Source organism: Penicillium mononematosum, assembly GCF_028829835.1.
Source record: "Penicillium mononematosum strain IBT 11891 chromosome Unknown utg000002l:1.0-8112719.0:1.0-8118358.0, whole genome shotgun sequence".
Classification (NCBI taxonomy): Eukaryota; Fungi; Ascomycota; class Eurotiomycetes; order Eurotiales; family Aspergillaceae; genus Penicillium; species Penicillium mononematosum.
Genome location: NW_026643272.1, coordinates 296489 through 321662, shown reverse-complemented (window position 1 = coordinate 321662; position 25174 = coordinate 296489). Strand labels below are relative to the sequence as shown.

The window sequence follows — 25174 nt, the reverse complement described above, 5'->3', positions numbered from 1 at the left end:
TGAACACGATATCGTCTTACGGGAGACATGATTATTAGGTTTGCACGACAACTGTAGCGGTATCGCCAGCAAGATGGGGTTTCAGGATAACTTTCATATTGACTGCAATGTTCAATAGTATTGCGGGATAGAATGCTTTGCTTATTTATTTGTATCTTACTTTATTGCTTCAATACCCTATAATGTTACGGGTGACGAATGTTCTTCGCTTTATTTGTACTCTTTATACAAATCAGGCATTCCAAATGACAACGCGACCGTCGACACCGCTCGCTATAGCAATATGTTAGTTTCTCGTAAGTCGTAAGTTTTCAGGAGGGAGATCTTACTGCTGAACGAGCTCACAACCCCGTTGGCTTCTTCGTGGGCCCGGATGGTGTTCACAGTGTTCTGGTGGGTAGACTTGAGCTTGGTGTCCGCCTGAGCCTGGCCCTTGAGATCCATCTGCCGGAACATGTTCAGAGCAGACTCCTCACGGGCACCCCGGACTTCCCCGGCCTTATTCTCCAGAGAGCCGGCAAGTTGCCATCCGTTCTCATCGCCGCGGAAACGGAAGGGCTCACAGTCCTAGATACGGTTAGCACGAGCCGTTATACTACTGGAAAAAGGAAACGACTTACATGTCCAGCTGCAATGATCTCAGTCTCGCCGTTCCAGATCAGGCTGTTGAGAGGCAGCAAACGGGTAGCGATGTTCAACATCGCCCGCGGAGGCTGCTCCGGAGCGCTGGGTACACGACAGTCACACTGCTGTCGTGTCCAGTAAAGGCGAGCGCATTACCACTAGGAGAGAAGGCAACACCCTGGATCCAACCAGCGGTATCATTCAGGTATTCGCCACAGATGGTGTTGAAAGGAAGGCGCTCTCCCCACGCACTGGGCTCCGGGCGGGTATCAATACCCTTGATGAAGCTCGAGAGGACTCGGGCGTGAGAATCGGTCGATCCGGCTGCCAGCAGGACGGAGTTGGGGTGCCACGCCAGGGTTGTAATAGTGCTGCGGATAGGCTTCTTGAGGTGCTTCGAGATCCACCAGTCGTTCTCCTCCTCGAAGTAGCAGACTGCAATCACTCGAGCGCCGGAGCCGACGGCGAACTTCTGCTCCGATGGGGACCAGCGTACAAACGTTGCGGCACGGTTGATTCGGAGAAGGACCAGGGTAGGTTTCCATCCGGTGGGGGTCTGCTCCCAAACGTAGGCATTGCGGTCTATAGAGTGAACATCTGTTAGGTATTGTACATGGTATAGTAAAAGGAGATTTATAAAACGTACCCTGTGAGCAAGTGACAATTCGGCCACTTTTGGGGGCAATGTCAACGCTGGTGACAGTCTTCTCGTGGCCCTTAAGCTCATCGCTCAGCGCGAACTTGTTGCCTGATTGTTGATACAGCTCCACATTGTTCTCCCGAGCGACAGCAAGTGTCTTCTTGTCGGATGAGAACGAGTGGTCTGCAATTGGTGCGTGGAAGAGATGGTGAACCTGAGGGGCAGCCATATTTGAGATAATAACGACAGGAGGGTCTCTCTACCGTCGCTCTTGTGTACTTAGTTGTAGTTGCGGGACCAGGAGGGGAGCTGGGGGATGGATGGATGACGGTGGTGCTTAGTAAGGAAGTCCATCACATGACCCCAAGCTACTTTTAACTATGTCGAGGTTTTGAGCCGTGGAGACAGCACGCGATTGAGCTTCATTTCCCCATCGTTGTCCCATTTACTCTTTTAACCAGACGACAGCGTGCCAGACATTCTAATCGTCTGAGAAATGGCTTCAAAATCTCTACCTGCCCGTGGAGGCCCTGACAGCAAGGCCGTTACTCCCGGCGCTCCTAACCAGACGTGAGCTTGCCCTTACAAGCACAGGAGACTGTCGCGCATTGTCGCTAACAATTTTTAGGCTCTACTGCACAAATTTGCCCGACAAAAGAATTCAGAAAAATGATCTCCGGACGGCACTTTATTCCCTATTCTCCACATACGGCACCGTTCTCGACGTCGTGGCCATGAAGACGAGCAAAATGCGAGGCCAGGCCCATATTGTGTTCAAGGATGTCCAAGCCAGTACGCAGGCACTGCGCGCTTTACAAGGATTCGAGTTCTTCGGGAAGCAGATGGTACGTTTTCATTTCCCTTCTCTTGTCGCAAACCCTGCTCAATTAATGGATGTTTAGAAAATCGTGTACGCCAAAGGATCATCAAATGTCATTTCCAAACTTCGCGGTACCTACGTTGCGCCAACTGAGGCTGCGGCAGCCCCAGTCACCACAGACCTCCAAAAGTCCATCTTCAGTGGTCCTCCGGGTGCACTCCCTCCACGACCCACCGGTGCCAATGGAGAGACTCATGGCTTGAAGCGACCGCGTGAAGAGGAAAGCGATAACGAAGAGGCTCCGATGGACGAAGATAGCGACGTGCCTATGGAAGCTTCCTCAGATGAGGAGTAAACTTATGAATGGGACTGAGAGAGACATGAAGTTTTCGATTTACATTTGATTTTTTTTTATTCCCCAGCGTTTTAAGCATATGAAAAAGTATTGGCTGGTACTTCGAGTGAGTATTTACCATAATATGACATATCTGATATTGATTCTATATTAGGCGCCCTGCTTTTGGATGAGACAGTCCCATGTGAAGCTGAGTGCTATTCGGCTTTGTAAGGGCAGCTTTTGAGATGGGTTCAGATACTTCGTCCAATTGGAGTGGACATCGTAAGGTACTCTATGATTTATGTATCGGTGGAATGAAGTCCACTTCGTCATCTACAAATGCCTTGTGATACGGATGTGCTATCTCAGGCTGCTAATCCTCTCGACTGTAAGATTTCTTTTAAAACTCTTTCCTATCATATATACTGCTGCGCGGCATCGTATATATTTCTGACAGATATAATATCTGTGTCTTTACATGGCCATGGGCCCTGATGGGGACTGAGAGAGGCTTGTATGTATCCTCTTTCTACATGGCGGCTGGCCATGGATATATATAACCCACACCTTCTATACTATATGACGTTGTTTTTGTCAACTTTTACCTCAGGTTGGGCATTAAGGAGGCGCTTTCACGAACACCCCTGCTATCAAGAACTGGGCATGTCTCACTTCCGCTTACTATACCCGTCCTATATAAGTTCGTTCGCTCTAACCAAAGTCCGCTATCCAACCAGGCAGTTGACCAGGCTATAGGACTTCACTATCGAGTCGTTCGGCATTAGCAGTTCCTCTAATCTTTCTATTTTCGTCCTATCCTCCACGTCTCGCCTTTTTACTTGATTGAGGGGACTTTCGATCTAGCTTTATAGGCTGTCTTCCACCCCCGTGCACCTTCTTTTACTCTACTTCCATTCGGGTAGGATATATCTAGGCCCTTTCCCCACCTTTATCTCTTCCGGGCGTTCACCCTAGACTCTTTGGAACATCTCCCTAATTACACCCCGGCCTGCGTACGTTTTAGACAGAGAGACTACTCGATCAGTCATTATCTGCCGCCTTATAGTGCCCCGGAAGAAGTTCCGACCTCTGTCGTTATTCTATTGGTATAAGGCCCTTCCAAAGCTATAGGATTTGTAGGCAATGTATATACACCAAACCGTAGAGCGCTAACTGTCTCTCACTTACTGACCTATCTGCTTACTTCTTCCAAAACTCTTCATACTGCTAAGCGCCATCGTATATTTCTAACAGATATAATATCGGTGTCTTTATATAGCCACCAGGCTATTATTGGTTTACTACATATGACTATTCATTTGTTTCTTACGTCCTCTGACTTGGTTCCAAGGTTCTTATAGTCTCTCCGCCATTGGCCGCAGCTGAACCCGCTTCCTCCTCTCCAGTTCGTATGTAGGCTAAGCAAAAAGCTCGCGTGGGACGTGCAGGCTCACGCAATGACCTACAAGGCCGAGCCAGATGAGGAGATATGACCCAGGAGTGACGCTCTGTGCGTCTGCAATGTTCGCCATGGCATCCGCAGTGTTGCATGGGTGGACGAAAAAGGCCGGGGCGCCAGAGTCAGGATGGTACTACAAGAAAAAAACAAGAAGACATGAGCTCTTGTCACGAGGTTCCGAGAATGCACCTACACCCATACTAATCCCACCCATTACACCCACACTCTTCAATTGTTGCCTGTACTGTTCTGGCACCACATACTGGTAGACTTCGTCTAGTCCGAGTGGGCCGTGGTTGTGCCACCTCAGGCCGAAGTACAAGACGGGGACCTGATATGTGGGGGACAACAAGATATCATAATCGATCTGTAAACTGGACTGGGGTTTGGCGCGAACGAGAGCTTCCTGCGGTGAAGAGTCAGGACAAGTGGACACGTCCCTTGGGGGCCAGAACTCTGCAGACCGGATCCTCGTCTTCCTGTGATTCTTCAAGGTCCAGCGCTGGGGCTTCTAGCGGGCTGGGGACATCAACACGTTTTGTTATTCTGAGGCTGGTTCCATCTGGCTAGTTTCATCCAAACCATATGTTCCCATCAGTTCTTCATTCAATACATAAATAAGGAACCAGATAAGGTTTAATGGTTCATGCATAAAAAAAGGGATACCTTTGTGAGCAGTCGAATGGCGGACCAGTCAATATGTTGGGCTGAAGTGCATCGATCAGCGAGATCTTGACATGCACCATCAAACTCCGACTGTGTCAGGAAGGGAAATGCAGAGCAAAATGCAGCCATGCGGCTGGAGGAGGCTATTGCTCCGTACCAGTGTCCGGATGCAGATGCTCAGCTGTGGACACGGTATGCCAGGATACGGGTTTAAGAGTAAGCCTGACCTGACTTGTTGCTATACGTCAAATCAGAAATACTGGAAGATAAATCCAATTTAAAAAAGAGAAAAAGAGAAAACGAGAAAGAAAAGCTGATTGCGGTGGACCGGATATAGAAAGGGAAGAAGAAAAACAATGGAGTTGTGAAGGTTACTACGTATGCCAAGAGGTAACGGGTACCTTGTTGATGTATGGTACGTGCATATTAAAGCAAAGTACTGAATACCTCTCCTCCCCGGTTGCGGTAGATGGAGGCGGTACCTTTTTCCCTCTCCCTGTCCCGCGTGGAGATATTCCTCTTTCTCCTGCACTGCATGCAGCTTCATCTGATGCAAAATGCGCGTATAGAGAAATCTTTTGTGGCAAAATGCTTGCGTCTTCTTTTGTTTCTAGCGTTTAGTTGCATATACACTTCGTTTGTCTGATTTTCTCTCCACTTCTTATGTATCGTATGTTCCCCCTTCCCTAGCGACACTATTCCCCCCACCACTTTCTACTGTTATTTTCTTTTCTTTTTGCTTTTTTTTAATTCTTTTTATATTTGCAATTTGTCTATAATCTTAATATCTGATTGTGTATTTGCCGATTTTGATCTACCCCTGGTCTACCAACCTCCCCGGGAACCGGAGATCGTGAAATCCTGAAATCATCAAATCCTGCTTTGTGAAGCAAGAAAGGGACTCCCCGGCTTCCAAGATTGGTTATTTGCCTCTGACGTTACCTCAATCCTGCCCGTCATCTGTCTTCCATCCCTCCAGTCCAACCAATTCCTGTATTGCACCCAATCTGAAACACGGACCATCATCTCCGGGATTGTTGGAGAACCCGGAGCCGCCAATCGTACACTCAATTCCAATCCCAGCGGTTGCACGAGCTTGGGGCTCGGATTGCGTCCTCTGTGGGCAATCAGGGCGTGGCTTGACGTCAGAAGTCCGGGGTGCGATCTAATCTGAAAAGCTCTATCGGGTCAAGCTTGGAAATCCCAGAGCTAGGTCACCCCGTCGTGCGGGGGAACAGTGCTCGCCAGGCTGTCACCAAGCCCTTATTCTAATTGTATATCATTCTCGCCATCTTCCCTGCACATGCCCGGTTGGATCTGGCCAGAGCAAATCTGAATCTAGCTGCATTGCATCTGCTTTTGAAGTCATGGGCAACACTCACTCGACCAAAGCCAAAGATGAGACCTACCGCTCCAACCGTCTTTCAAAGCCCTTGACGAAGAAGTTTAATGCCAGCCAAAGTTTCCAACGCCCCGAAACAGACCTCCCAACGCTCAATTCAGGGCTTATAGGGTGGCAAAACCCTTGGGTTGGCAACAGTATCTCCAGCGCCCCTGTGGAAAAACGGTGCAGTTATCCCAAGAAAGCAGAGATCCCACCTACCCTTTTTGAAACAGAGTCGTCCGAAGAGATCCCGACTGAGGATCGAACCTTGGTATATGAACAGAGTCCCACGCAGCGTCGTCTAAGCCGCCCAAGCCTGTTGAGCGCAAGCTCTTCGAGAAGGACATCGTACCAGTCGGAAACTTGTTCATCTTCCCAATCCTCGCCTCTTTATGAACAGCCACCAAGGCGGGCCAGTTCGACTCGAACTCCCCTACAGAGACATAACAGTGCTGTCTATGAAAACCACATTGGGGATGCGACATCTTCCAACACCCACTTCTTGGTTGGCAATCAACGGTTTTCGTTAACGCGTCGACGATCACTCCTGACACGACCTGGGGTTGCCACAAGACGAACAACAAGCGCAATGCGACGCGTCCCATCGCCCATTGGAGAGCCTGAATGCCCGATCGAGGATCCGACTGAGTCAACCGTTTTGCAATGGCCATTGCCTTCGACCCCTAGATCGCTGCGCCTACCATCCCCAGTGCGGCCGCCGAGTCCGATGGATGCCCGATATACCCAGCTCGGGGCACTCAAATTGGGGTCTTTGCGGGTTGTCAATGGCTCTGCCTCCCCATGTCCCAGTGAACGCATTCCTCTGGATGGGCCCTGCGCTCCAGGGTCTGGGCTTGGTCTTGAGAACATAGAAGTTGTAGGGCCTAGCAGGGGGTCGACGCTGGAGATTCCATCCTTACCGGACGTGAAGAAAACGGACGATGTTCCGGGCAGTCCATTCTCTTTCGAAAAGTCTCCCACTATCACAGTCCAGCCTCGAACAAAGTCGTTGTCTTCTGGAGAGCCAGAAGATGAAGGAATTGTCCTCTTCGACGATACGAGAATCCAGTTGGAGAAAGGTGCTATGGACGCTGGTCTTACCCGGAGCACGTCCCAGTCCCTCAACAAGTCCGACAGTGGCTACAGCTCTGCCACCTCAGTTCACTCCATACAGCGGAGCCGGACTCACAGTTCTTCTGGTTCACAGACGTCTAGCTCATGTGGTGCAGACAGCTCCAAAAACGTTTGTATCCCGAAAGACTCGGCTTCAGGTCGATCGGGCGATCAAGTGCAGCGTCCTCTGAGCCTGCAGACAAAGCCGGAGAACTACTCAAGGTTGTATCCAGCCGCTGCTCGCTGGTACGACTCGAGCGATCCAACCCCCCTCGCTCAGTCGCGGTCGCGTCGATCAACTTTGTGTGCGCCCCGATACACGGAATATTCTTCGCCGCGTGAATCCCTGTTCGAAGTCACGTCTACCACTGTGGTCTCTGCTCCACACCAGAGCCCACAAGGCTTTACCAGAGGGCCTTTCTATGGAGATCGATTGTCCTTGGGCTCGTTTGATCTTGCATCTTCTACAGGGTCTGCCGCGACTGGAGATTCACAACTCAGTCGCCAACAGTCAACTACCGAAGCCAAGGAGCGGCTCCGCAGATCAACCTCCGAGTGTCAGATTCATGAAGAGTACAATGCGCAACTCTCTCGATCCAGAAGCCGACGGGGAAGTCGCATCTGGAGCAAGAAACCAGGCGTTGATGTTCCTCCGCTACCCACTGTCGCGGCCCCAGGATACTTGCAGGATGACCTTGATCTTGATGCTGAATTAACACCCTCTGAGCCGATGCGAGGCCGGTCTCGGAGTCGGAACAATGACCATCCCCGTCGTCGGTTGACGAAGGTCCGTCGCCAGACGGATTTGTGCATATAATGACCTCTCCTTTTTTTGGTTATTGATATTTCTGGTAATGATTTTATTGACTATTCCCGTTTGGATGTTATTTTTATTTTGATCTTGGCTTATTCGCCTATGGCGGCTACAAAAGTTCATTATGGAGTTGATGCGTTTTCTTTGGCAGGAGTTTAGGACACATTTTGGATATGGAGTCTTATTAGGTATACCCTTTTGGAATTGGAAGTGGAATTGGCGTGATTAATATCTGGCGTTGAACACAAGTCCATGAATTCTGTATGCCATATACCATATGCTGCTGTTTGGCAAATTTTAGACTCATGGCCATTTAGTCTAGTCCGAAATGCATGCATATCCCTATGGGATACGATCTCAGTATTCGGCTATCTTGCCTTGCTACGCATATTCTTCACCGTGTGGCTGGTTCAGTGGTTCAGGGCCCTTCCTGGATACGAAGTAAGGTTATCGAGTCAAGCAAGGGGGTAACTACAATCGCAGGGTCAATGTGGCTCAGTTCTCTACAGCCTACCGAATAATGCAGATGCATATTACTTGTCTACATGGGATATGAAATATAATAAATATCAATTTCGATTAATTATCAAAGCAAAGCCAGATCGTAAAAGTAAACAGCAAGGAAAGAAACGCCACCCGAGATCCCAATGCAACCATTATACCGAGTCATGGATTTCAAGCCAATAACAGCCATAAAATGATTTCATGTTCCAAATCACAGGATGGGAATCTTCTTCGGTGTAGGAGTCGGCTCCTTCGGCACAACAACAGACAAAACACCGTTCTTCAGACTCGCCCGAACAGAGTCCTGATCCACGCGCGCGGTGAAGCTAAAAGTGCGCTGGAAGTCGCCGACTGACCTCTCCTTAGCCCAGAAGTGAGGCTTGTCAGTCTCTGTTTTCTCGGTGTGCGAAGCGGAAGCAGAAGCAGTCTTGGAAGCAGCGGTGTCGGCTGAGCTAGTCGATTCTGCATCCTCGTCTTCGACTGTGGCTTGGTGCCAGCCTGCAGGAGATGAGCTGCGGCTTGAGCTGGCGTCGTTGTTGTCATTGTTGTCGTTGTTGTTGTTGTACTCGCGGTCTGTGTGGCCCTTGATTACGAGTGTGTGGGGATCGGTGAATTCGATCTCGATGTTGCTCTGGTCCACGCCTGGCAGTTCGCCGTCTAGGTAGTAGGCATTGGTGAACTCGCGCACGTCAAATGCTGGTGCAAAGGAACTTTGTGCTTGGAGCTTGGAGCACTGGTAGGACTTGGGACATTTGCGAGGCTTGTATTGGTTTGGGGCCTCGTAGTCGTTGAGGAGGAAGAGTGGCGAAAGGCCGGATTGGGAGAAGAAGGCCATTGTTTTGGATTTGGAGGTTATTTGAGGTTGTAGGAAGGATAGAGAGTCTCTGAGAGGCTTTGAAGATTGTGTTCTGATTGATTGTTCTGTTCTAATTGTCCTGGAATATCTGCCATTTTATATCTTTGTTGCTTGTATATGGTGTTGCTTATAGTCCAGGCGGAAGCATCCAGAAACTTGTGGGGCCTTCGACGAGCCGCCAGCAACTTCAAGGCACAACCACCCCATTCTATACATTCTATAACAATCCATACAATAACTCCAATCTAATAATATTGACACTGACAAATGCAAACACATGAATAATCCATAATTGGTAATTACTTTGAACCTCGAAACTTCCAAGGGCTTCGCAATGAGTCAATAGTTGTACAGTAATACAACATATGGGCAGAACACTCCATGACAAAGCCATACATATGTAATGACTCAACAGTCTATGACTGGAGTCATAGTTAACTGTTACTATTATACAAGATGCCTTCAAAACCAGGCCTCAATACATCCCATCCCTTTTGCCTAACATGCTCAACATATTCGCAGGCATCCGTCCCGGGTGAAACCGGCGACCCTGGAGATCTCCGATTCTATATCAATAAGTAAACTGGTGGAGGCAGGCGGCTGAAAGGGCGTGATACATACAAATTTAGCTGTGTAGTCCACCCCAAAGAACTAAGATTCCGGGGTCTGGCCCCGTCCGCTCATCGGATATTGCGGATTCCCGGGGTAGCATACAACTCGAGCTGTCGATGGCCTTTGCGCAAGAGATATTCAATGGTGCTAAAGTCTTTCTTGTTCACCGAGAGATGCTTTTGGAACTCTGCCCTGTAGATGTCCCGTCTCAGCCGGATTGTACCGATATCTAGGGGGAACGCCGTCGGGAAAGGAAAAAGGAAATGAAAGGAGAGGATAGGGGAATATGCAGAAAGATAGATAGGCAATTGATAGAGTCTTACCGGGCATATCTCTTGAAATTGATTCTGGAGTCCTACAATAGAGTAAGTATTAGTTGATGAGTGAGAGGTGATAGAACCCACTTCAGGCTTATTTCGGATCTCCCGTAGGCATTTTCGGTATAGAGAGAGAACATCTCTCTGGAGACCGGAGAGCCTAGCCATTGTCTTCAATGTGAAGAGGGAAAGGGCCTGCGAATCATTGGACGGAGCTGGTGTGTTTCCCGCTCTGAGGAAAAAGAGGTTCTTTCCCGGCCGAGTGGAGGAGTGGAGATATCAGACCAGCTTCCCCTCGAACTTCCAACTTCCCCATATTTCATATTCCCCAATGTCTACTTTTACTGTGAGTTGAAGATCAATCTCTATTTGAATACAAATAAATGAACAAAAACAATATATATACATACATACGCATATATATATATGTGTGTGTGTGTGTGTATATATATATATGATCAACCATGTGATGGAAAGTACCATTGCAACAACATGCTGATTCCCTATATAGCGCCTCATCCGCTTCCTGGCCAAGGATGGCCAAATCTATTACGGCGATGCTCTTCTTCCATCAGGAGTGAGCGATATCGCCAGAGCCACCAAGGCCAGAGTCATCCAGGGTGACATCTTCGGCCAGCACCGGATCACCGACCAGGTCGCAGATGTGAGAATGCTCCTCGCACCCCTGGCCCGTAAGGATATTGGCACAGTCCGATGCCTGGGTCTCAACTATGAACAACACGCCAAGGAGTCGAACATGCCTATTCCCAAGTATCCAGTGTTGTTCTACAAGCCCGTCACCTCGATTTCCGGGCCCGTAGATGATATCCCCGTGGCCCAACTTGCCCAGGAAGGCGAGGGCCTGGATTACGAGTGTGAACTGGTCGCCATTATCGGCAAAGAGGCTACTAATGTCCCCGAGAGCAAGGCTCTGGACTATGTGCTGGGATATGCTGTCGGCAACGATGTTTCCCACCGCGATTGGCAGATCAAGCGGGGTGGAGGTCAGTGGGGACTGGGTAAGGGCTTTGATGGATGGGCGCCGTTTGGTCCTGGCATTGTTTCTTCCAGTGTCATTGCGGATCCGAATAACTTGGCTATTTCGACCAAGTTGAATGGGCAGACGGTCCAGTCTTCCTCGACCAAGGATATGATCTTCGGCGTGGCAAAGACGATAGCTTTCCTATCTCAGGGAACTACGCTCTTGCCTGGTGATCTCATCTTCACTGGAACGTGAGTACCCCGTGATGAGAAAGAAAATGGCCGTTTGGATTTGATAGACTGACTGTTTGACAGACCCCAGGGTGTGGGCATGGGCCGCAAGCCTGCTTTGTGGTTGAAGGACGGCGATCAAGTCGAGGTTTCGCTCGAGGGCATCGGGTCCTGTGTCAACCGCGTGGTCTTTGACAAGCCCAGCTCCAAGCTCTAAATTTATTCAAAACTTGCCTTGAGACCAGCGAACGGGTTGGCACTGGTTCAAGTTGTATATAACTACCTGTACGTTTCAGTCTTCGCAATTGATCATTGTTGTTATTCGGACCCTAAAATTATCTTTGCATCCGTAGTCCCGTGTGCATTACATGTAAAAGAAAACATAAATTAGGATCTAAGCAGTCTGGGCGCCGTATCCCCTGATTCTCTCGGCAAAGGCCCAGCTCTGACCCTGAATCTGCTCATCCTCCTTCAGGTCAATACCATCCTTCGTAATCACGGCTATCGAGTACTTGTCGGAACTTCGTGCATCGCGGTAGAACAGAACCTTCAAGCACTCCTTCAAGGCCTCGACGGCCTCTTCCTTGCTGACTTGCTCAAGGGGAGTACCCTCGGGGAACTTGCGGCGCAGGATCGGAACCGCAAGATGAGCACCGAAGCCCGTAGCGAGATGAGGAGCAGAGAATGTTGTTCCGAGCAAATCTGCCGAGCTAAGGAAGGGCTCCCCTTGCCCATCGAAGCCTGCGACAAGGACGTGGTTCCACAGCGGGTTGAACTCGGAGCGTCGTTTGTAGAAAACCTTTGCAAGGTACGTGTGCAGGTTCTTGGCGTTGAGCATGTTGCCGTGAGGCGAGTAGTTCTCCTTGATATCCATGGAGTCTCAGGAGACGGTCGAGATATTGCATGTCGGAAACGTCACCGCCAAAGCCAACCATTGCCTTATCGCCGAAATTACGCAGACGCTTCACGTCGGAGAAACGAGCCAGGGATCCGTAGGAGGCTGTATTCACACAAATCATATCACGTCAGATGGCAATGCTAAGGAAACCGAACGGGACAATGGAATGGCATACCCAGGTTGTCGGTAGCTATAGCGACTCCGCCATTAAACTTGACGCCCACCACTGACGTTCCTGTCACTGCAGGGGATGAGGTATGGGCCTTGGGACCTGAGGTCTGCAGATATGAGTGATCGTAGGCACCGTAGACATCGTTCCTGGGCTGGACGGATAGTTAGCAACAGAGCAAGGACTGGGAAAGTTGTGCCACCTACGCGGCCCCAAGCTTCAGGGAAGTGGTTCATAATGAATGAAGATGAATGACAGTTTCAAGAGGGCTCGAAGAAGGGAGGTAAATTGGAGACAAGGAGGGAAGACAACAGATGGATAGCACAGTAAAGTGATGACGATAGATGGGGAGCTATCTTAGGCAGTCGAGCTGACGGAGAGCTTGGCTGACTAAGATTCGCGGTCATCAGCCCGGAGGATGGAGACCAACTATATTAGATATCCACTAAATATACAACCCTCTAGAATTAGTTACATTATAATTGTGTATCTAAATTTACTCCTGAGGTCGTAGTACATGGAGGCACTTTCGTCTAACCTGATTTGGTGCTCGTATTCGCTTCCCAAGTGACTTTCGAAAGTTTGGTAGCATGCTTCGCCTCAAACTGATGGACCTCTCGTATAATAAATAGATCTGCGGCCCCCCGGCAGTACCTCTCTCCATTTAATAGCCTTCGAATATCTATACTTATTCCTGTGAAATCTAATGTCTTCTCCGGGTTCAAGTCGTGCTGGGTCAACGGCATCTGCCCCTCCCATTGACGACAATGTCCCTTCACGCGTGTATAACATCACCAACCAGTTCTTCCGCCGACACTATGACATCAACTCAGCAGATGGCCAGCCTCTATTTTACGGCGAAGTATCTGAGTTCACCCCAAACAAGCCAGACCTTATTCTCCATGCTGGTACCAGCAGCAAAGGTCCAATTGTGGCCGTCTCCAAATTTGCCAAGTCGTCCGGCGATTACAAAATAGGCATTGGGAACCCCGATGATGTGAACTCCGTCCAGTGGGAGGACATGACCAAGGAACTCATTCGCAAACCGAAATACCGCTTCGAAATGACAGTTCAATGCCAATCTGACCAAACTCAGAGTGGGAGGCGGTCATTCCTGTGGAAGCGAACACGCACTATTGGCGTTGAAGATTCAGCACCGTCTAAATGGACCGGTCAGAACTATAAGCTCGTGGATGAGCACACCGAGCAGCTTCTGGCCGTATTCTCAGGTGCGACGGGGCTAGACAGAGGTGGGAAACTGCAAATCAGAGTGGAATACGGAGAGGACTTTGATCGAATGGTGTTGGTTACTTGTTTAAGTTTGTATGAGAAGGCGAAGCGGCGCAAACACAGAGCCGGTGGTGGTGGCGGAGGAGGAGGCTGAAACAAGCATCATTGTTGCAATGTATGATCCACAAGTATGATAGTATACACGAGTCCAAGTGTGCGCTATGTCAATCAAAGCGTATTGTTGATCCTCTTTCCAGGACTCCTTTTGGAGTCATCGGATATACCACCAGTATTTTGCTCCGAGATGGGCACATAGTCTTGGATTTTGAGCGAAGATAGAGAAGTTCTTCTTGGATCTTAGGATGCCAAAACGGAAGTTCCCATGTAGGTCAGGCAATTACTGCGTCACTGAATATTCGAAGCATTCAGGTAATGTGCTGCAGCCGCCCTTTGGGGTTATAATATGGAATGTCCACATTTCTCGAAAGATGATACGCCCGAGGTCGTTCGGCCATACCATCCGAGAGCTGGCATACCATAAGGTCGGTCTTCGTGGTCTGGTTCCCGCCGAATGAATCCTCAAGCAGATCCAGTGACAAAATCAACCGAGCTTCGCTGGCCAGGTGCCTTTTTCTCCTCCGATTGTTTACGCAACTCTTGTTGGGTCCTCAGGAGCTCTTCCTTGAAACCCCATTTGGGCAGATTGGAGGGATGCCATAGATCGGCTGGCAGCGATGTGTCATATTGTGATTGCTCATTGATCCCAGCATGTTCCATCATCTTCTTCAACAGGGTTGGATTCTTGAGCGACGACGAGCTGGCTAGTTTTGAGTTGAAGTGGACGCCTTGCTTTTTGAGCGAGAGGAAATGCTCGAATTTCGCGTTTGCGGCTGGGTTAGGAGACCCGGGAGGTGATGGTGGGATGTCTAGATTGGGAACGGGAGGGAGAGTGAGGTCTTGAATGAGACTTCGTGAAGCCGAGAAGGGCGATGAGCGTCCACTTGTCGAATGCTTGTCCTCCGAGAGGGGCGCCATGTCGATAGCAGCGGGGCCAAGGACGGGTCCTTCTGGGACTGAATCGGTCGCAACATGAGAGCGTGTCTCTTTTGGTTGATGGAGAGATGGTTTATGACCTGGGTAAGTTGTCAGCGCCAATATTCGGAGCTTACTGGTCCCCAAGAGGATTAAGAGGCATGTTACCTTCGTTCTGGCCAGCTTGTGAGGCTATAGGTGGAATATCCTTGTTGCGCTGTTGCTTCGGAGTTAGCAGTTCCTAGATGCCGCTCTCGGGGCTCAAAATACCTGAGAGCTGGGTGAAGGACCCTTGCGCTCTGCCTCTTCCTCACTGCTGCTCTCATAGTCACCAAGACCAAGCATCACGCCGCAGTTTGTGTCCAAGTATAAGTGTCGAGACTGAAGGATATCAAGAGCACAGTAGAATAAGCTCCAAGGTATGAGCAATTTTCTTTGGAGTCAGAGAATGACAAACTTAACGTCCAGGAATAAATGAGGCACCGAGTGTATATATCGAGCCCTCCAGGGCTCTCGGGGAGCTTGGATATTTCTTACCTAATCAAAAGGCAGCTACCGCATCGCGTCAGACACTCAGCTTCTTTGCTCTCCATCTTCCAAAACTCCCCAATCTCAAGAATCTTCTACATCCAACACTTTAATTTTTGCTATCAGACTACCGTTGTGGTATTTTCTTCAGATCAAGCTCTATCTCTCCGAAAATGACGTCGCTTATGGGTAACCACTCTGGGACTATCGGATACTCCTTCTCTGAGCCAACATCCGCTAATGTCAAACAACACTCGTTCTACCCGTAAGGAACGACTTGATCAAACCGAGCAGTAACATTGGCTAATCGCTACACTAGTTACACCGATAATGGCGGTTCCACCCTCGGTATCACGGGTGCTGATTTCGCTATCCTCGCCGGCGACACTCGTTCCACATCAGGCTACAATATCAACTCTCGCATGGTCCCCAAAGTCTTCAAGATCGGCGGTGATGATGAGATCGGTGAGGGAGCTAATATCATTCTTTCTGTTGTTGGTTTCGCCGCCGATGGAAATGCTCTCAAGGAAAAGCTGGACACCATGGTGAGGATGTACAAGTACCAACACGGGAAATCCATGTCAGTGGGAGCATGTGCACAGCGATTGTCGACGATCCTCTACGAGAAGCGATTCTTCCCGTACTACGTACATGCTATTCTGGCTGGTCTGGACGAGGAAGGCGTGGGGGCTTTGTACAGTTACGACCCAGTGGGTTCTTACGAGCGGGAACAGTGCCGGGCTGCCGGTGCGGCATCCAGCTTGATCATGCCTTTCCTGGACAACCAAGTCAACTCCAAGAACCAATACATCCCCGGAAGCGGCGAAGGACATGCCCTTGTTCCCAAAAAGGCTGAGCCTCTGGACAAGGAAACGGCCACGAAGCTTGTAAAGGATGCCTTTACAAGTGCCGTAGAGAGACATATCGAGGTTGGCGATGGTTTGCAATTGGTTATTGTTACCCGGGAAGGAATTGAGGAGGTGTTCCATGCCCTGAAGCAGGATTAGACTATTGGAACATGGTAGATCGAGGCCTTCTTATCGGGGGCGGGGCTCTTTTTTGATCAGTTGATCACAAACATAATCGAGATGAATGAAATTTCCATGAATTGATATCTTTACGTTATACGTCGTCATGCCTCTAAGGTCAAGGAAAAGAAAAAAGAAGACAGCGTAAAACCTGATGCACCTGAACGCCCACACCATGCCGGATGAGATAAATGAGTCGTGGAATCAGAAGCGTTCCTTCATTCGCGAGGCGACGGTCCGAAGGTTGCCATAAACCTTGCCCTGTTTTGTGTTAGGAAAATTCCGTTTCAGGTTTATACGACCAGGACTTACCGGAGGGCTACCCAAAATCAAGCTGACAATCGCCTCTCGGGCAATGTGAATGTTCTTGAATCCACCCAGAATGTGAATCTTCTGGTCTGCAAGTACAACTCGTGTCCGACTGGCGTTTTCGATGGCAAACTTGGTCTTTCCATCCTTGCCTGCAATACGTCCAATAGCACGACCAAGATGTTCTCCGTTCAGAGTCTTCACATCCTTGATCTCGAAGGTTTGGATATACAGATCATCAAGTCGGAGAAGGGCAATCGCATCGTCGAGATCGAAGCCAAGAGTGAAGGCCTTGACAAAATCAGCACCTTTTTGCAGAGCTCCCACATCGTTGGTAAACTTGGAGGTTCGCAATTCGACTGATCGGCTTTTGATGTTCATTCGCACTTGCAACTTGAGGTGCTCGACGATAGGAGGGCAGATCTTGGCCCAGCTCGCTTTAAGCGGGGTCATACGGTGCGGTGGGACAGGCACCTTTCGTGTTTCGATCCGATATGCGGTAGCCACGTCTTTGGCCGGGGTGAAGACAGGGCGACCTTCCTCGTCGATGCGCATTTCGCTGTCCTCGGCAGTCTCAGCGACGGGGTTAATCGGAGCGTCCTCGTTCGTGGCTTGAACATCGATCAAAACTTCATCATCTTGATCTATTGATTGTCAGCTATGAAGAGGATTTTTGCAGATCAGATCGAATACTAACCATGAGAGATGGTCTCAGGCTGAACCCCTAGGGGCTGCTCTGGCTGGCGAATAGCTGTAGGGGCCGACATTGTGTTGATTAAAGAATGAAGTTTTTTTCCATAAAATCTGTTATCGCAAAATTTAATCAGTTCCCCCCTCACGGAAAAATGAAGTGTGGGCGGAAGGGAATTTTTTGATGCAAACATGACAAACTCCGATGATTTCATTCCGGTTCCTCGCAACTCTCGCAAGCTTGGAAGCTTCTTGTCAACAGGTCAACTGCTGTTTATGATACAGTGTGTCTGTCCTACTTTGCTGTCAAGTTTCTCATTCATGTCCAGTATGTAAAGACAAAGATGTCTGCCAATCTGGGACGCCGGCTGTACGCCCATATCTGGGATACAGCAAATCCAATTCTTGGTCGCATACGAATGAATCGCGTATCGGCCCCGGATGCTTATACCTCAAGATTATTCCTCGATTCGTCCCTTCCAAATCACTCGCGGCGTATTTCGACACTCCCGGCGAAACCGGCCCGCTTCACTAAAAGATTTGCTTCTGGTGGCTTCTTTGTTCTCGGCGTCTCGCCTACTTCCACTGCTGCGGACACAACTGCATCATGCATCATCTCCTCTCCCAAAATTGCCGTCCAGTATGTCTGGAAGCGAACTTTACATACCTCGGACGGCCATCAACGGGGAAAGAAGCTTCTAAAGACACTCATGAACGCAACGAAAATGACCATCCCCAGAAACTCGGCCAATCCGGCAAAGATACATCCACCACACATTCACAGACCAAACCATCCCAAGATACGCAGCAATCAACTACGAACAGTCGCCACTTGATGGATCGCTTACCACATATGCCTCACCTACATCGGCCAACCAAAGAAGAGCTCTTGGCCGCAGCAACTGGGTTCTGGTCACGCCTCAAAGTACGATTTAAGTGGTTCTCTATAAGAAGTGTTCGTCCTTACAATTTGGATGAGATTGCTGCCCTATTCTCGTGGGTTTTGCTGGGTCACATCGTCTGGGTCGTCGTGGGAACTACCACTTTCTTCTCGCTTCTGATCCTCGCAATCAACACAGTCTTTGCTCAGGGTACGTCCATTTTTTTTTGTTGCAGTAAGGCCTGGATACTAATGTGCTTGAACAGAAACATTGGCAGGGTGGGTTGGCAACTATCTAACCAGGTCTTCTGGAGTCAAGGTTGTTTTTGAATCTGCAATCGTGCCAAAATGGAAAAATGGCGTCATCACTTTCAAGAATGTCTTTGTGTCAAAACGACCAGGCCAAGGTGCTGGTCATGTCAGTAAGGGCTCGTCGAAGTCTGCGGCAGCCGCCGCCGCAGCTCGAGGTGACACTGGGCTCGAAGATTCCCAGGTAGTATCTGATGAAGAGGAAGATACTAACTACACACAATTTGATTTGTCGATCGAGACGGTCAACGTGACATTATCATTTACCAAATGGCTGAATGGAAAGGGCCCACTTCATGATGTTGAGGTGAAAGGCATACGGGGTGTTGTCGACCGTCGCCATGTTTACTGGCCGGAGGAGGACTTGGATCCTAAATCCTATCGACATGAGCATACTCCCGGTGACTTTGAAATCGACTCTTTCAAGATGCATGACCTGCTCGTCACCGTTTACCAACCGGACAACTTCCGTCCCTTCTCCGTTAGCATCTTCTCATGCGACCTTCCTCAGCTGCGGAAGCAATGGCTCTTCTACGATTTCCTCTCTGCTAACATGATGTCTGGCTCTTATGACAATTCTTTGTTCACAATCCACGCTCGCCAAACTCATGGGTTCACGGGTATTCGGCAGGATAGCGAAGTAGATGAAGACGGTAAATCAAGCCCGTGGAAGAAACATAATAGGATTCGAGTCGACGGACTCAATATCGACCATCTCAACCGCGGTGTTGAGGGCCCTTTCTCTTGGATTCATGAAGGGACTGTAGATATTGTGGCGGACATCATGTTACCCGCAGAAAACGATGAGAGCTTGGCCAAGGTGATGGTCGATTTTTATGATCGGTTGGAAACCACTGTCACCACCAATCGTTACCCGGAGCCTCTATCTTCTTCCTCCAGTCCAGAATCAGAGACTGAAGATCGACGTTTCCTCGCTATGGATTTGCGCGTGCACCTCAACAACGTTCGGGCTGCAGTGCCCATCTTCACCCGGGACCTTTCTTACATCAACAATGCACTGATCCGTCCTATCGTTGCCTACATTAACTCCAAGCGCACCTTTATTCCCATCAATTGCCGCTTAGCCAAGCGCGTTGGAGATTTCGATGGAAGCTGGACCGTCTTTGACAGTGGCCTGATGGATGACCTGTCTGCTGCAGTAAGTACCTTTTCTTTTGTGTCCTACTATACCGATCATTGCTGATGACTTCTTTAGACCTATGACGCTTTTGCCCGAGATGTCGTGGATGACCAAGCCCGGAAAAGGCGGTTCAAGAAAGTCGGGTTTTGGTCCCTTCAGCTGGCCGCCCAGGCTATTTTCATGGGCATGGCTGGCAACATTGCGTAATTGTACTATTCTGTACCTCATTTGACTGGCGTTCTTTTTCTCTTCTCTTTCATTTGGTCTGTATTATACTCATTGCGGTCGCATTTACAGGAGTCTAGGTCTTTTTTTCCAAGATAGAATCCATCTCAAACCAAATAGGAAACAGAACTTGAACCAGTCCAACTGTCCAAGTATGAGACGGTTTCCAGGTGTTGCCCTGGACATCCAATACATTATACTCAGCAACTTCTAGTAGTTCTCGATTACTTTCCTATCGCTCTGGTTCCACCGCAGTTGTGCCGAATGCCGGGGCGGCTTTGTACTACAAAATAGTCTATACATCCATTTCCTTATACGCAATACACTTTTTAATAGATAGAAAATAAAAGGAAAAGGGAAAGGAAAAAGACCGGAAAGAAACCCTGGAAGAGAATATGATACTATGATACTCATGATACTCTTACTCTCTTAGGTAACTCCGGGAGATTGAAAGGGATCAGTTCTGCATACCAACACATCTCAAATCATCTTCCTCACTTCCTCTTCTCTTGTCTTTCTCAAAAGTACTGAGTTTATCCATACCCGTTGCTTTTATATTTATCTTGTTGGTTATTGTTTATTATTCTTCTTATTAGCTCGAAACCCCCTTTTTCCCTCCCCCCCACTTCGCTTTCCTAAGCTCTTCTCATCCTCTCCACTCCCATTCTCTGTGCCACCAGGGAGTGTTTTCACCGTTATATTCTTTCGAGTTGGTTGATCGGTCAAGAATACCCCTTTTTCCCTTCCTGGCGCTTAAGCTTAAGCTTCCGGGGTTCCGCGTTTTCGCCCCTTGGGTCTTCGCCTCGTGTCGCCCCCGAACGTGGCCCCTCTGATGAGTCTCGACCCCTACAGCCATGTCGCAAGTTCCGCGAGAGAATGATGGAAGCTCGCCAACTTCGTCTAAGAATCAGTCCACCTATCCAGTCAATAACGGCCTCATCCCGCGGGATTATTTAGCTCGATCTGATCAACGCCCCGGACCTGCTCCTGGTTCTCGACATATAGCACCTTCCCCGTTGCATACAAGTTCCCTGCCGCAGTCTTACCGTGTTGACGGATCTACATCATCCCAGAGTCCCCTATCACCGAAATCCAACCCTTCTTCCCAGGATCGGTCGCCAATCTCTCGCGTGGCCAATGCACCATACTCTGCGCCACCCTTCAGCACTGGTCAGAGTCTGTCGCAATCACCAGAAATGGTAGGAGAATCGGCGAATGCCAGTGGCCGACCTGGCGAAAGCAATGCACCGAAACAATCCCGTGCGCCAGAACCCGATCGATCTGCCTCTTCCTCCGTCAGCTCTATACACTCGATGCCGGGAGATCGTACACCCAATCGTACCATGCCTCGGACCTCATCGATTGACTCCGCTATTTCATCCCTATCCTCCAACTCTCAGAGATCGACCTTTGATGTCAATGCGCTCAGTCCAGCCGACATTCACAATCTCATCAATGCCGCTGGATCTGCCGAGGCTGTGATTATGCACCTCTTGAAAGAGAAACATCAAGCGGCCTCTCAGAATGCACAACTTTGGAAATTGGTTGACAAACAGAGGACTCTAATCCTCGGCCTCAACAAGGATCTAGAGCGTGCTTTCCAAGAGAAGGATAAATATCGGAAGAAGCTTAAAGATATACAAGACGCTCCACCATTGCCGGTGGCCGAGCCCGTTCCCTCCGTGGCCGCGCCGAGCAGTGACAAAGAGAAACCGTCGCGCAAACCTGACCCGCCATCGATCGCCCCACCATCTGAAGCTTCTCGGCGGGGCTTCGAAACCACCACAAGCCCAGTCTCTGCCACAGATATCCCGTCTCCAGTAGGAGACGGAAAGAGCAGGTTTCCACCCCCAAGTCGCAAACCGCCGCCTGCTCCTCTAGATTTACGACAAGCAGACAATAAAAGGGCATCCTCAGCTTCCGATCCCGATTCCGGTTCTGATTACGGCGACGCCGAGGATAGAAATGGGATTCTCAGCACGGACCGCGGGCGGAGAAAGACGAGAGAGCAGGACGACCAGGACCGCGAAGCTGCGCTGCAGAAGGATATGTTTGGGTCGACCGGTTCTGTGGAACTGTCCCAGGCAGCATCCTCTCACACCTCCCGGGATACAGCAACGTGTAGCCCGGAAACGGTCCCTAGGGAGCTTTCTACGAGATCCCCGCCGAATGTGGGTGATTCTAATTCACTGGGGTCGCTTTTAGGCGCTCGGCCCCCTCCCGCTTCGTCCTTTAATGGGCGTTCCATCGCTGCCATGCCCATGAGCCCTGGACTACCTCTGAGCCCGAGACCAGAAGATCGACCCATTAATTCCCCAATGCCTCGCATGCCACGGGATATGTCCACTTCCATGGCACCCGGATATCAGGCTCCAGGATTGCCGCTCTCTCCAAGAATGGCCAACCACCCCACGGGCTTTGCTCCCATCCCTTCAGGACGTCCCAATGGCCCTATTCCATCAATTGATCCCACGGTCATGATTGACAGCCCGAGATCTCCAAATTTTTCGGACAACCAAATATACCGAGGATTGATGTCAGACGAATACCAGGGCCTGCTTTTGCCCCCGAATGCCCTTCCTCTGGTTCAAGTCAGAGTATCTTCGTCGCGGCTTCGTCCTTCCCGGAATAGCTATATGGCGTCCAAGCCCCTGGACGAGGAGCCTGTCTTTACTCTCAGTGTGATCCTGCGATCAGAGATGTCAGAGCTATGGCGGGTTGAAAAGGTCATCGGTGCTCTGCCACAGCTGGATCAAAAAGTCCGACAATCTTCTCCGTTCCTGGAAAATTACCGGATAGAAGTATTTTCAGCGGACACTCCCCTGCTAAGGTCGACTTGAGACGTGCCGCACTGAATGCGTACTTCGACAAACTTTTGGACACGCCAATGGACGAGAATGCTGCTCTAGCGATCTGCCAATTTTTGACAAGTGATGCCATCGAGCCTCGAGACGACGAGACAAGTCTGCTGAAAGGTATCGCCCAGGCAACGCCCGATATGCCACGTGGTCCAGATGGAAAGCCCCGAAAGGAAGGTTACTTGACCAAACGAGGCAAGAACTTTGGTGGCTGGAAAGCGAGATATTTTGTTCTTGATGGACCTGAACTAAGATACTACGAATCTCCGGGTGGTCCACACATGGGTACTATAAAACTTCATCATGCCCAGATCGGCAAGCAATCGCCAAAATTGACCGAGAATGCTTCAACTTCTGGGGCCGACGAAGACTCTGACAACCAGTATCGACATGCATTTTTGGTTTTGGAACCGAAGAAAAAAAGATTCATCGGCACTCGTTAGGCATGTTCTTTGCGCCGAGAGCGATGAGGAGCGCGATACCTGGGTTGATGCTCTCATGGAATATGTTGAGAGTGCTTCTTCCGAGAATGAAGGACGTGGGAGCGTGTCTTCGAAAAGCCAGGCTCCATCTCAAGACGAATTCCAAACACAGCAAAAGCAACTGGTCTCTGCAGCCGAGAGCAAGTCTAAAAAGTTGAACAACGGAAGCAAGCGATCCGGTCGAGGAGTCGATAGTCCCGACCAGGATGTAGGAGTCTCCGTGCAGGGTTTCAGCTTTGACGACGCAGTGCAAGCTGATCCTCCGACTATTGGTTCCACTCTTGAGCAAGCTCCCCGATCCCCACGTATTCCGGCGGCTTTGTCGACAGAATTCAGGGACATGGCCATGTCTTCTTCGGATCAAGCATTGCAGTCTCCCAGACTAATATCTAGGCCCACAAACGGCACAGTCATTCAAGACGTGGAAGCCTGGGGCAACAAGGCAAAGACATCGACGAAGGAAAAGAAACGCAGTATCTGGGGTTTCCGTACTAGGTCCTCTTTCGATCTTGCCGCTCAGGCCAGCAACGACACAGCAGTAGCAAGCAACACCGTTGAGAGAACAGGTCCTGTTAGACCTGTATTTGGTATACCCCTAGCAGAGGCCGTACAAGACTGTGGACCGCCAGGCATTGATGTGGAGCTGCCGGCAGTGGTTTATCGCTGTATTGAGTATCTCCATGCCAAGGAAGCCGCTTTGGAGGAAGGAATCTTCCGCTTAAGCGGTTCCAACGTGGTGATCAAAGCATTGAAAGAACGGTTCAACACTGAAGGTGATGTTGATTTCGTGTCTGGAGATCAGTATTACGACATCCATGCTGTGGCTTCTCTCTTCAAACAATACCTTCGGGAGCTTCCGACAACAGTTTTGACCCGGGAGCTTCATTTGGATTTCCTTCGTGTTCTTGGTATGTACACTTTCGCTGCTGCTTTCTTTTCTCCTGCTAACCCAACCGAAAAGAACTTGACGACCGCCAAAAGAAGGTCGCTGCGTTCAACTCTCTGGTACATAGATTGCCCAGGCCTAATCTCGCATTGCTACGGGCTCTATCGCAATTCTTGATCGAGATTGTGAACAACGCCGACGTAAACAAGATGACGGTCAGGAACGTGGGCATTGTCTTTGCCCCAACTCTCAATATCCCGGCACCAGTCTTCTCGATGTTCCTCACGGACTACGACAGTATCTTTGGCGATACTGATTCAAGCTTTGCCAAGCCGCCTACGGAACTGACGGTTGAAAACACTCTCTCGGCCGATGATATTCGTTCCCCGCGTCATCAAATGTTCTCTGATCTTCCTACACCTTCGTACCAGCAGACTTCGTTCCGAACCACTGGCGATGTGAACGGTCCTTCCGATGGCCCCAGATCACACTACGACACTGGTTTTACCCCAATGCAACCTAGCTATGACCAACCAACGTCTTCCAGACATGAGCAGTACAACCAACCTCCGGGTGCCGGCGCTTCGTATTCTTCTTTGAATGGCATGTTGGGGCCTAACTCGGAAGACACTCGCTCGGCGAAGACCAAGCGACGGGAGAGTTCAATGCTCTTCATGGAAGGTAAGATCCAAGCACGAGAAGATCCCCACGGCCTTTGCTAACGTATACTGTCCATGAAGATCCTTCCTTCTACCAGGGCAAGTGAATTATGATTCGCTTCTCACCGGTCTTTTCTCTTTTTTTCCGCGCCTTTCTGATTCTGGACCCAGTGGTCATGCCACTCTTGTCCGGCAAAATTACGACTTGCACGCAGAATGATGACTTTAACCCACTTGGCAATCTCAGCAAAGTCGCGAGGGAATGTTTTAATGATAATGGTAATCAAGATGCGGTACATCAAATTTGATGGTCCATCTTGGAGTTGAGAGTTCCCATGCCATGGTCAGTCACTTTGACCGTCGTTATACCCCCTTCTTTTTTTTTCCTTTCTCTTCATCTCTTCATCTCTTTTTTCCTCTTTTCGTCTCTTCATTTCTTTCCCCCATATTTCAGCGCTTCCACTATGGCTCGATGTCCGATGTCCATACATT

General features: G+C 49.6%; 13 protein-coding genes across 13 annotated transcripts; 7 read left to right on the top strand and 6 right to left on the bottom strand.

The window, feature by feature from the left end:
- Positions 1-232: 232 nt before the first annotated feature.
- Positions 233-1493, bottom strand: N7519_001854 (WD40 repeat domain-containing protein; the record flags this gene model as incomplete). Its single annotated transcript, XM_057288632.1, has 5 exons — positions 233-273; positions 330-567; positions 621-663; positions 735-1206; positions 1271-1493. 5 exons carry the CDS (start codon positions 1491-1493, stop codon positions 233-235), a joined length of 1017 nt encoding a protein of 338 aa, XP_057149834.1.
- A 267-nt stretch (positions 1494-1760) lies between these two features.
- On the top strand, positions 1761-2439 carry N7519_001853 (U2 snRNP complex subunit MSL1; the record flags this gene model as incomplete). The annotated part of the gene is made up of 3 exons (XM_057288631.1): positions 1761-1834; positions 1893-2109; positions 2167-2439. The coding sequence occupies 3 exons, from the start codon at positions 1761-1763 to the stop codon at positions 2437-2439; spliced, it is 564 nt and encodes a 187-aa protein (XP_057149833.1).
- Positions 2440-3826: 1387 nt separating this feature from the next.
- N7519_001852 (ATG3/ATG10 family protein) lies at positions 3827-4675 on the bottom strand (the record flags this gene model as incomplete). The annotated part of the gene is made up of 4 exons (XM_057288630.1): positions 3827-4013; positions 4074-4286; positions 4345-4446; positions 4547-4675. The coding sequence occupies 4 exons, from the start codon at positions 4673-4675 to the stop codon at positions 3840-3842; spliced, it is 618 nt and encodes a 205-aa protein (XP_057149832.1). The 3' UTR covers positions 3827-3839.
- Positions 4676-5913: 1238 nt separating this feature from the next.
- N7519_001851 (uncharacterized protein) lies at positions 5914-7860 on the top strand (the record flags this gene model as incomplete). Its single annotated transcript, XM_057288629.1, has 1 exon — positions 5914-7860. The coding sequence occupies one exon, from the start codon at positions 5914-5916 to the stop codon at positions 7858-7860; it is 1947 nt and encodes a 648-aa protein (XP_057149831.1).
- A 712-nt stretch (positions 7861-8572) lies between these two features.
- Positions 8573-9196, bottom strand: N7519_001850 (Hsp20/alpha crystallin family protein; the record flags this gene model as incomplete). Its single annotated transcript, XM_057288628.1, has 1 exon — positions 8573-9196. One exon carries the CDS (start codon positions 9194-9196, stop codon positions 8573-8575), a length of 624 nt encoding a protein of 207 aa, XP_057149830.1.
- Positions 9197-10477: 1281 nt separating this feature from the next.
- Positions 10478-11575, top strand: N7519_001849 (fumarylacetoacetate hydrolase family protein; the record flags this gene model as incomplete). Its single annotated transcript, XM_057288627.1, has 3 exons — positions 10478-10492; positions 10658-11379; positions 11443-11575. 3 exons carry the CDS (start codon positions 10478-10480, stop codon positions 11573-11575), a joined length of 870 nt encoding a protein of 289 aa, XP_057149829.1.
- A 177-nt stretch (positions 11576-11752) lies between these two features.
- pre4 (proteasome core particle subunit beta 7) lies at positions 11753-12661 on the bottom strand (the record flags this gene model as incomplete). Its single annotated transcript, XM_057288626.1, is given in 4 exon segments — positions 11753-12157; positions 12171-12358; positions 12432-12579; positions 12632-12661. 4 exon segments carry the CDS (start codon positions 12659-12661, stop codon positions 11753-11755), a joined length of 771 nt encoding a protein of 256 aa, XP_057149828.1.
- A 470-nt stretch (positions 12662-13131) lies between these two features.
- On the top strand, positions 13132-13809 carry N7519_001847 (uncharacterized protein; the record flags this gene model as incomplete). The annotated part of the gene is made up of 1 exon (XM_057288625.1): positions 13132-13809. The coding sequence occupies one exon, from the start codon at positions 13132-13134 to the stop codon at positions 13807-13809; it is 678 nt and encodes a 225-aa protein (XP_057149827.1).
- Positions 13810-14234: 425 nt separating this feature from the next.
- N7519_001846 (HCNGP domain-containing protein) lies at positions 14235-15032 on the bottom strand (the record flags this gene model as incomplete). Its single annotated transcript, XM_057288624.1, has 3 exons — positions 14235-14788; positions 14856-14904; positions 14958-15032. The coding sequence occupies 3 exons, from the start codon at positions 15030-15032 to the stop codon at positions 14235-14237; spliced, it is 678 nt and encodes a 225-aa protein (XP_057149826.1).
- A 356-nt stretch (positions 15033-15388) lies between these two features.
- Positions 15389-16222, top strand: prs3 (proteasome core particle subunit beta 6; the record flags this gene model as incomplete). The annotated part of the gene is made up of 2 exons (XM_057288623.1): positions 15389-15480; positions 15535-16222. The coding sequence occupies 2 exons, from the start codon at positions 15389-15391 to the stop codon at positions 16220-16222; spliced, it is 780 nt and encodes a 259-aa protein (XP_057149825.1).
- A 225-nt stretch (positions 16223-16447) lies between these two features.
- N7519_001844 (pre-rRNA-processing protein PNO1) lies at positions 16448-17319 on the bottom strand (the record flags this gene model as incomplete). Its single annotated transcript, XM_057288622.1, has 3 exons — positions 16448-16504; positions 16556-17196; positions 17250-17319. The coding sequence occupies 3 exons, from the start codon at positions 17317-17319 to the stop codon at positions 16448-16450; spliced, it is 768 nt and encodes a 255-aa protein (XP_057149824.1).
- Positions 17320-17849: 530 nt separating this feature from the next.
- N7519_001843 (mitochondrial distribution and morphology protein) lies at positions 17850-19779 on the top strand (the record flags this gene model as incomplete). Its single annotated transcript, XM_057288621.1, has 3 exons — positions 17850-18333; positions 18389-19590; positions 19648-19779. The coding sequence occupies 3 exons, from the start codon at positions 17850-17852 to the stop codon at positions 19777-19779; spliced, it is 1818 nt and encodes a 605-aa protein (XP_057149823.1).
- Positions 19780-20651: 872 nt separating this feature from the next.
- Positions 20652-24789, top strand: N7519_001842 (GTPase-activating protein BEM3; the record flags this gene model as incomplete). Its single annotated transcript, XM_057288620.1, has 5 exons — positions 20652-22556; positions 22628-23037; positions 23099-24045; positions 24099-24704; positions 24764-24789. The coding sequence occupies 5 exons, from the start codon at positions 20652-20654 to the stop codon at positions 24787-24789; spliced, it is 3894 nt and encodes a 1297-aa protein (XP_057149822.1).
- Positions 24790-25174: the final 385 nt, after the last annotated feature.